The sequence below is a fragment of the Styela clava genome, chromosome 15, assembly GCF_964204865.1.
Source record: "Styela clava chromosome 15, kaStyClav1.hap1.2, whole genome shotgun sequence".
Taxonomy (NCBI): domain Eukaryota; kingdom Metazoa; phylum Chordata; class Ascidiacea; order Stolidobranchia; family Styelidae; genus Styela; species Styela clava.
This window is the reverse complement of record NC_135264.1, coordinates 2,309,980-2,320,642: the sequence shown is the minus strand read 5'-3', so window position 1 is coordinate 2,320,642 and position 10,663 is coordinate 2,309,980. Positions and strand designations below refer to the sequence as shown.

Sequence of the window (10,663 nt, the reverse complement as noted above, 5' to 3'; positions counted from 1 at the left end):
CTTTTCAATCAACTGGAGCACCGATGGATTCCCAGCCCCGCGACCTGCAAAATATGCGTATTTTAAACTGAAAATCTTTTGGCGATTCATTCAATATTTAGGGTGATGCCCTACGGGCATAGCTGAAGATTTTGAAGGGGGAGGGGGCTGAAATCTTTAATTGACAAGTTAGACCAAAACACCTAGCAGGTCTGATCGCAATGCTGCTTTTCAATCAACTGGAGCACCGATGGATTCCCAGCCCCGCGACCTGCAAAATATGCGTATTTTAAACTGAAAATCTTTTGGCGATTCATTCAATATTTAGGGTGATGCCCTACGGGCATAGCTGAAGATTTTGAAGGGGGAGGGGGCTGAAATCTTTAATTGACAAGTTAGACCAAAACACCTAGCAGGTCTGATCGCAAATGTTAGTTTATAATAGTCCGATGGTGTACCTCTAAAAAGTGTTTCACGCCACGAAAAATTTAAATGTATGATATAGTAGAACAATTTGAAGACTTTTATCTCACACTTAAAGGGGGGTCTGACAGATGTTTGGTCTAATATGGTATATCACATGTTGAAGGTACCAGTATTTGAAGCCCTTCATACGCTGGAGAAGCAATGAAATGTTGTTTTTTAAATATGACTACAGAATGTGTTGCATGTAGCTGTATAGCATTTATTTAAAATCCTTGAGCTAATCATCTGTTGTAGACTTCCAGTGTGTAAAATAATTTATGAAATTTTAGCTGATCTACTGCAGTCTTTTGTCTTCAGATGTTTCAGAGAGTAGTAGTAGATTTCCGTTTTTGAGGGAAGCCACGTCAGTAGTGCTGTTGCATATGTCAAAAAAGGTATTTTGCAGTTTGCAAAACTTGGCGTTGCTTCAAATTCAGACATCTCCAAAATCCTAGCAACAGATGCAGGAAGAACCTACAAAGAAAAATTTCCCCTGTTCATCTGTTATTAATGACCTGAATACTGTTGGTAATTTTAGAAATAATAATCATGATCCAAGTATTTAAATGCTCAATAGAAGATGGATCTAATAGGAAAAAACAAATGAATTAATACCCAAAACAATTCTTTGTGTTATACCTGTGCTTAATATTTAACAGACATCTTTATCAAGCTATTGAGTTAAACATGTTGGTCTGTTAGTTTACATGGCTGTTTTAAATGTTTTTTTTAGACATATCTTCATAAATTCCCTCTAGATGTGTTTCCATGCCAAAACCCCATCTGGTGACATCAAATCATTCTTCAAAAGTGAGTTTCGAGACGTCTGCAAAAATTTATATTTTAGTTACGATATTTTGAAATAAATTGCCCACAACGATTGAACTTTGTCTACCATCTAAGCATGTATGTGTTTATATATAAGTATAACAGCCATTTCGACAAAGTATTATTTGATACAAAAATGTAAATACCCCACAAAACAAATTGAAATTAATAAAATGTAACGGTTCCAGGAGAAATATTAATGCATTCAATAAATGTGGTGGATTTTGCAGTAGCAAAAAAGTTATTGCTATTGATCACAAATCAATAATTTAAAAACACTCGACAAAATAATTCAAAACTTTTTGGCACATCTAAAATTATAAATATATATATATGTTGAAGCCATGTTTAGATAATGGCAATAATAGGTATCCAATTTATGTGAAAAAGGGTATTAGTACCAGCCTGAAAGCAAGCAAAATGGATTATCATGGCAAATGCAAAACACCCCTTATGTTGTAATATGCAGCTGGTGACTTCGTATACAATGACAGAATGAGTTTGGGAAAAAATTATCAAGATCAGTAGAACTCCATCATAAAACACTAATTAATTGAAGTTAAAATATGTGTGTTTAATTTATTTTTTACAGACGTCACAATTTCAATCACCCATCAGTCAATTTATATTCTTGCTTACTACTTTGATCACACAGCATAAATCTTCACACTGCATTCCTTGACAAATCATTACTGTATTGGGTACCTATAAGAACATTTACAAATTACTTTTTTTTATGCTGAACAATCGTAGCACAAAGCGGCTCTCTACTAGACTACATCTACTCATGGGAGCTTTAAAGTGAATTTAAAATCTTACTGTCAATGTGCTTTCGAGTGCTGAACCGGTCCTAGGGCCTTCCCACTCAATTGATTGTTCCTCTATTTTGTTTTGTAATCTGCATTCTATCAGTTCTATAGTCAAGTATATCGTGTAATAATCCATGTGCACAACTAACTTGAATATATATTTTTTTTTAATGGGAAAATATAATAAAATATAAACAAAAGTATATAACCATTCGAGCAATCATAAGATAAATAATCCAATATTCATTTTTCATATGTCCATTCCATCAGTGTTTGAGGACGAGGTGTTGATCGCATCGGCATACAATTCATCAATTTTTAGTATATTGAAATATATTATGTACAATAAAAGTAAAAAATTAAATATATTAGACATGTTCATTTTTATACATACTAAATTTATACACACTTGATTTATAGTTCAAATACAATTCCTTAGTATTTCAAATTCTCTGACGAAATTTGGTGATTTTCTATTTTTTTCAATGTTGAGTCTGTAAGTGATTGCAGTTTTTATTTGTTTGATAACTAAGTGCTGATTAGGGGGACTACCTTCGAATATAACAGAATTTCTTTGTATCCATATTTTATATCTAGTGATTGAAATTAAATAAACAATAATATTTAAATCTCGTCTTGTAATGTTGGAATGTAACAAATAGCTTAAATCCAATAAAACACAAGATTCATAATCTTTCAAAAGGTGGCATTATTTAATTTCCTAACAGTATTTTCCATAAAATCAAAAACATAATCAAAATATTCACAACTCATAAATAGATGGCTAACAAAGTCTGGTTCTTACCCACATAACACACACTTACCCACATAACACACACACATATCATAGAAATAACAATTTTTTTATAAATAGTTTTATGCAAACCGTACCTTCTTATACCGTATCTGTACTACTTATGTTATGTTTTCTCAAAAATTCTAATATTAATCTATACTCACTTTGAGGACAAAATATATGTAAACATGTATTTTAGTTCTAATCCCCCAAAATGTACTAAGTTGTTGTCCAATATTGTATTCAACAAAGGACACACAAATATGATTGTAGTCCTCATTATAATCACATTCTCTAGCTTTATAATAATCCAAGACACTAATTATGTACATGCACATTGTAAAAATGGGTATGTTAATAATATCATAACCCCCAATTTTTTTGGTTTGCACAAATTCCCTATTTTCAGTATGCTTCTTCCATTGAATACAAATTTTTCCACCATGTCATTCACCCTTTTTCCTATAGCTGTATAGTATTCGGCATCGGAAATACTTTTGATAAATATCAACACCTTTAATTTTACTAATATAGCTTTGCTTTCTAAAGTCAACTTGATATCCTGTAATTCTCTTACCTATTTATCTCTTACTTATTTATCTCTTACTTATTTATAAGTCACTCACTTAATCTTGACGCGAGACAGCGCCGTCAGAACACAGAAAAACGCAGGAAGTCGCACGATGATTTTCGAAGCAATAATAATCTGTCAGAACCAAGTCAAGCGTGTCGGGAATTCAACATCGGGAGAAATTTCCGGAGTTACACGGGGTTGACTGTACTACTACTGCTCGCTTTTGCGTTGAGTAGCCTTTCCATAGTTTTTTTCAGTTATTATTAGTTCAGTTATTCTAAGGAGGTGTTGAAAAGTAAAAGTAGGATATTAAACACTTGTATATCCTTACCATAAATAGCAATTTTAGTTGAGCACTAGCTCATAAGACGTTGTTAAATAGGTACGGTGCGGTAACTCCAAGGAAGGCTGGACCTAGAATAATATGTCACAAACAACGATATTTTCTGGCTTGCATGAAATGTTTATGATTAATTTAATGACTCTTCTTGACTTCAGCAGACTTATACTACTATATAGGCCACAGCATATTTGGAAATAGAAATTATTAGCTGTTTCTGTAATGCACGGTTGTGGGAAAGAGAAGAAAATAATCAATTATACTAATGTCGGTTGGTCTAAATCTAAATTCATAGAGTCGACAAGTACCTGGGAAGCAATGATAAGTTATGCCGGAGTGGAAAGAAAGTAGCATTGGAAACAGGGCAACATTGTCATGGGGCATTTCAGACTGCGATATGAAGAATGTAAATGATACCAGGGCACGTCTATTTAACACTAACAAACATAAGGTTTATACTCTGCCACCCAACAATGATTCACTGAAGAAGCATGTGGCCCTCAAATCAGTTCTTGAGTTGGCAAACTGCAAGTGTAGGAAAAATAGTCAAAATAATTTATGCGAGTGTGCCAAAATCAACTTAAATTGCACAGATTTCTGTTTTTGTATTGACTGCAAAAATCACAGTACACTTATAGAGGAAAAGTCGATTTTCGAGATAGTGGATTTCGAAAACAATTCAGAAGAAAGTGAATTAGATATTGCAGTTGATAAGTATCATTTATTTGTTTTGTTTTTCGGACATTTGTTAGTGTCGTAGTCCTGTTTCTAGAAATAATATTGCCTTTGTTCAAATACATAACCACATAAACTAAAAAAAGACTAATTGTAATATTTCTGTCCACTATGTTATGTACATTCATTTAATTTTCTTGACTTTTCCGGTAAATTTCTAGGTGAGAAATAACTGATTTATTTGTGTTTTCGTGCTCACGATGTTAATTTTTGACTTCATTGCTCAAAAATATATACTTTTGATAGCTTCTATGAAATGGATGTAGCTTTTTATGCTGTTCTTGTTGTAAACTGCTTGTGGTTATTAAATAAAATGTATTCGCTAATGTGAATCAGCGTTGTTGGTGTTGCTGCTTTCGAGGTCACTCGCGACTCCTGTCACACAATTAAAGTATTTTTTGTTGTTGGTTACATGTATGCCATATTTTTCGTAATCTACCTAACAAATTATGATTGACTGAGGAAGTCCGATTTTGGTCAGGCAAAACATTACAGGAATACATTTGTGTTAGTGTGCTGTAGGGCTCTCGAATTGCATAGTTCTTATGTATGTGTTGTAAACTTATGGTTATTGAATTTCCGGGAACCTTTCATATTCAATTTTGCATCAGGATTGTGGAACAAGCTGTAATGCGTTCGGTATGTTCATTTTCACACAAAACTGAAGAATTTATTTAGTTACCAGATGTGCGCTATGAAACTCGTGGTAAGGATCTACAAGTGTTTAATAACCTATCTCTACATTTTTCAACAACGTCTTAGCATAACTATACTAACAAGAGAGCTATGCTCAAATATATGGACACGTAGCGCCCCCTAAGGGCAATAATTCTGGTGACGTCATTGCAGAAAAAAAAAGTAATAGCCTTCTGAAGAAAAATTTTTATCTTCAACCACTGAAAATTTCAAAGCAATTGGTCCAGTAATCAAAGAGAAAAGCGACTTTTTAAAAACGTGTCAAAGAACAAGAACAACAACAACATAATATTGAAACGATCGCTATGTCCACTACGTGTCCAATAATAACTAAACAGGACTATGGAAGGGCTGCCCAACTCAACGCAAGGTCGAACAGTAATAACTAATATTCATCCGCTCGCTAACAGCTGATTCGATTCAATTGTTACGTCATGCAGAAGTCATTGTTTATTGCCGAAAATGTAGGACAGATCGTAGCACATATTTCTTGTAGTAAAAGCGTCTTTTCCGTAAAACGTGCAACTTTTGGAAGTGGGAACAAGGCAATATTTGTTACTAAATTTTTAAGAAACATTTTAAAACAATTCCCAGGTAATTACCTGATTTGCGCTACGAAACTCACTTTCTAGGCGTTTTTCAGGGCCTCGGCTCGCGGCCTAATCGGTTCAAACATTCATGGTTTAACTATACTGTATACCGATAGCATACAGCATTTCTCAAACTGTGTGCCGCGACACACTAGTTAGGGGGTTCCTTTAATTACCGGAACGAACCCTAAATTACCGGAACTGGGTGGAAAACATACATAAACCTACCGGAACGGACCTTTAGATGTCTTACAAATGGCATTTCATATACAGTACTTCCATGCAATTTTTATATTAAATCGGCAAACTTGGGAAGGACAGTGGTAATATTAATTTTCTTCAATTACCGGAACGGACCCTAATTTGCCGGAACGGAGTGGAAAACCTACATAAATCTACCGGAAAGTTCTTTGATGTCTTGCAAATGTTATTTCATATACTTCCTTGCAATTTTTGTATTAAATCGGCAAACTTGGTCGGGGTAAGGGGGGCAGTGGTAAAAAAAAAAAAATTCTTCAATTTCCGGAACGGACCCTGAATTGCCGGAACGGAGTGGAAAACCTACCGGGACGAACTTGTATATATCTTGCAAAGGAAATTTTATGTCCCTCTAAGCGATTTCTCAAGTATAATGGGAAAATTTGGGGGATAAATGGTAGAAAATAACAATTTCATTTTGCGTCACCTAGCGGATGTGAATTGAGCAATGAATTCCTTAATCTTCTCTCATCAATATGAATTAATGATAAAAATCGATAATCAAAACCTTCTTACATGTTATTAATTTTCCTTGTAGATAAGATAACGTAGTCATAGACTCAGATTGAAACAAATAAAAATTGTTTATTCTTTCATTTATTCAGTTCTTTCCTTTTTTTTTAAATTTTGCCGATTCGATATAAAAATTGCATGGAAGTATATGAAATGGCATTTGCAAGACATATAAAGGTCCATTCCGGTAGGTTTATGTAGATTTTTCACCCCGTTCCGGTCCGTTCCGGTAATTGAAGGAACCGACTAGTGTGCCGTGATAGATTCTCAAGTGTGCCGCGAAGCTTTTTGGGATTTTAGAAAATAAGCTATTTGTATTACACATAGGCATCCATGTAACGAGCAAGCTTGTGAGACCTAAATATCCATAATTAATTAGACTGACAATATTATAGCATTTGCCTTGTCGTTGTAGTAAGGGGATTGTTTTGGTATACGGTAATTGTATTGTGATGCCATAATGTTTTGTAAACATGATGTCCACCTTCCACCGTGCTGAACTGCCGACTTGCGCGTTCAGTTAGGCAACAGGAAAGCAAGTTCTGGCTATCTGCTTACAAATTATATTCAATCATCGGTGCAAAGGCCATCAAAAGAATCTAGCCATTCTGCCATTTGCATCTCGATGGCTCTGTTAACACGTATTTTATGCTCTGACTGAAATTAAAAGCAAAAAAGGGGCGACGGAACCTCGTTTCTATTGTTTCTCAAAACAGGCACACACATCGCATTATCATTTGCAGAATAATTTGTTCAAGTCCTGCATTTTTTGACAAGTGTGCCGCAAAATTTTTTTTAATTTCTTAGTGCGCCGCGAGCAAAAATAGTTTAAGAACCACTGCGACGTCATAGGTTCCGCATGAGTAAAGAGGTATGAACTTTTCACCTCTCAGCTTTTCCTTTGCCGCCAAATATTTAAGCAGAACGTTTGTTTGTTGCACCAAGCTACGCGCATTTCTAAGTTATTTATGGGTAGCTCAGCATCATGACTGATAAACTTTCAGCTCCCTTTTACCCAAGATAATTATCCTAAAAGATCGAATCATACTATTGTGCTACAGTTCGGCAATACCCAGATACCGGCAGACCATTTACTATAATGGTATTGTATTGGCAATGCCCAGAACTAACCGTTTCCTAGATCATGCTGCAACACAAGACTATATCCATCTGAAGATGCAAGTATTCCTTGTATAGAAGATATACCACCATCAGTAGAAGATGCATTCTGCAGCAAAGCCCAATATCAACATTAGCCTAAAAATAAATTCAAAAATGACCACGGCCTGACGGCTGCACTGCAAGTATAATCAGGAGTGTTAATCAACTTTCTGACTTGACATCGCACAAAACCTACAGACTTCTGGACTTAGTATATATAATTTGGCAAGCTCCATTTTTTTGTATTCAGATTCACGCGCTTGCGGATGCGCAGTTCTTACCACTTCATGGCATCTCCTGCCACGAACGTACCGGCACCGCGGCGTCTCTTGCCATGGTTTTATGGCACTATTACCGATATATTTACAATGTCATGTACAGTACAATATTTTAGTTCATTATGCGGAATTATATCTACTTAAACCTAAACCTAACCCTAAATAAATCAAAACTGTATCCATAAGAATAGCGTTCCAACTTACCCAATATTTATCACCATCAGGGGCAGCCCTGCTATAACAGCCGACATGCCGTGGTTACGGCAGTAAAATTGGTGGTATTCGATTTGCTGCCGTAACCACGGCAGCTCGCTATTGGTTTGTGGCAGCTAAAAAGTCAGTCGTCGTGGATTTGGTCATAGCTGCCATGGTTTTGCGACAGCTCTAGACGCCACAAAATACTTGAAACTGCACTTGCGCTTGAGGACGCCAGGACGTGAACCACCTTACTGCTCTAAGGCAGCACGGCGGAGGGGTGTCCAGCAATACCCTCGCACAAAACTTCTCGAAGCACGACTCACTTGCCTTGTACAATCGGTTTAAACATTCATGGTTTAACTCTTGCAGTGTGCCGTGAGAGATTCTCAAAATTTCCAGCCCTATCGACGGGCCAAACCATGACCATGTGCTAGATATGTAGCCAATTAGTTGTTATGTAACTACAAAACTACACCAAATTGGCCCAATTCGTGAGAAACTCATGAAAACCAAAATTAATTATTCCCGTTATAGCAATTATCAATTTCTCAAAATCCAATTTCAAGATTTAATAGCATTTCGGTGCCATCCCATGTAAAAATAAAATTTATTTCCAGTAATATTCCAATAACGTAAATTCGAAATATCTTGTTAAAACCAAATTATCCACTTGAGAACAACTTTTTACATCTCATAATTGGAGTAAGTACGTGACCAGGAACACGGTGACTTGGCAATAACAAGTTAATTGCTAGTAATGAACTTCAAGAAAACACTTTTAATAATGTTTGATTATAGTGAACCGAAAGCTAACCAGAAACCGGAATGACGCGTGATTCTTTAATCGTTAATGTAAAAATCTGTTTCTTTATTCTATTTTAATTGCTTGGTAGAAAGCTATATATTCAGCAACGTGTTTTGTTTTAATCAGACTAGATTTGATCAAATTGTGTGTACATTGTATTTCTGTATATATTGTCGGAATTGCAATAAACTCATAAGGTGTTTTCAAACGTCTCCTTACTACAGCCGAAGGCTATCGACAGATAGACAGTTCGAGTTAACGAACGCAAGACAAAACTATTGTCAGTCAATGCTGGGGTTATAATACATAAACCAGACCAATCTACAAACAATCTATGTGTAGTGGTAACTAATCACTATAGATATACAATATAAACGAGTTCTAAAGACTCTTGTTGGATTTGATTTTCATCATCCAGCTTAATTTTGCTATAGTAGGCCAGCCATACGTCACTTTTCTTTATTTTCAGAGAAAGAACGACGGGAAGCTCAGGTGCAAGGAGTTCGACAGTGATAACCTCCAAATCTTTTATTTAAACCTCATCCAGTGTCGAAAATGTCGTATCCCACCTGCCCTATTCGTACTACTTGTCTCATGTGTCCTAATTGTTCCACGTGTCCTACTTAAAACATATTTATCACCACACAATATACAAGAAGGTACTCACGAATTAGAATTTTTATACTATACTGTTTATCTTTTTTTGTGTTCTTATAGGGCCGGAAAATTTCTGGTATTTATCAAAAAATTGAATTTGTGGTCAATCAGAACCAACCAGTCGTGCTTGAGAAGCCATGATTCGATTATTGTTATGGAAACGTTATTGTCATTTTCCGCAGCTTTATTAAAAAATAAAATGAATAAACAAAAAACCGTACAAAATTATCATGGATGGTATATCTCCTCATTAAAGTCTTAAAACGTGTTATGATCCGCTGGTTGATAATCACATAGATTAGTGAACTGAGGGAAGTCTGCCATATGAAGACAAGAGTGCAAAAATATTATTCGAGTAATCCTGTATAATGTCTCTCGGAAATATTCTGCCTGTCATCTATTAGGATTACAAAATCGTTTTCTTCCAAGAAGCTATCAAATCCAAGATTTCTTGTATGAATATTACCTTTTCCTGAAATATTAATTATAAAATGGATATTGAGTCAGTGTGGTCGAATTTCCAAGAATTTATGATGAAAGACGAAAATTTTGAATTTAATTCTAAAAAATACCAGACATGTGATTCATGGCGGAATTTCCTCTTCAGGTCAACTACCCTCGATTCCCGCCATCATGACTCACCCACAACAATCCCCTAAGATAATTAGTGGTGTTTTAAAATGGATTTGTATAGAATGTAAACGTTGCTCATCTTAAGTGAAATATTTGTGAAAAAACCATACCTATTTTTATACATTTGTGTAAAAATGCGACTTAGTTTTATGTATAAATATATTTCTGTAAAAAAATCAACATTCAAACACATACTTGAGTTTTTAATGACATAGATGCAGAATTGGATTAGAACATGTCTGGCATCATTTTGTATAAATAGTGATGTCACTTTCCGTGCCACGGGCAGTTTTTAAATTTTATCCATTGACTGATGCCACGGTGACTGATGGTGTCGTTTCAACAAAT

The 10,663-nt window shown here is 35.2% G+C and overlaps 1 protein-coding gene across 2 annotated transcripts; it reads right to left on the bottom strand.

Annotated features, from left to right (window-relative positions):
- Positions 1-258: 258 nt before the first annotated feature.
- Positions 259-8,786, bottom strand: LOC144432465 (uncharacterized). Of its 2 annotated transcripts, XM_078120629.1 has the most exons (4): positions 2,092-8,786; positions 1,912-1,977; positions 1,084-1,270; positions 259-918 (listed from the first exon to the last, which is right to left on the bottom strand). In XM_078120629.1, exons 1-3 carry the CDS (start codon positions 2,215-2,217, stop codon positions 1,199-1,201), a joined length of 264 nt encoding a protein of 87 aa, XP_077976755.1. In that variant the 5' UTR covers positions 2,218-8,786; the 3' UTR covers positions 259-918; positions 1,084-1,198. The 2 variants fall into 2 exon arrangements, 1 of the variants encoding a protein (XP_077976755.1); XR_013480707.1 differs by lacking the exon at positions 1,912-1,977.
- Positions 8,787-10,663: the final 1,877 nt, after the last annotated feature.

What these genes read in the sequence shown, in the direction of transcription:
- LOC144432465 (XM_078120629.1), bottom strand. Translation starts at nt 2,217, where the DNA reads ATGGATTATTACACGATATACTTGACTATAGAACTGATAGAATGCAGA. An exon ending in CACTCGAAAGCACATTGACA is followed by an intron (nt 1,978 to 2,091) that starts GTAAGATTTTAA and finishes ATGTTCTTATAG; the next exon opens with GTACCCAATACAGTAATGAT. An exon ending in TATGCTGTGTGATCAAAGTA is followed by an intron (nt 1,271 to 1,911) that starts GTAAGCAAGAAT and finishes AAATTTTTGCAG; the next exon opens with ACGTCTCGAAACTCACTTTT.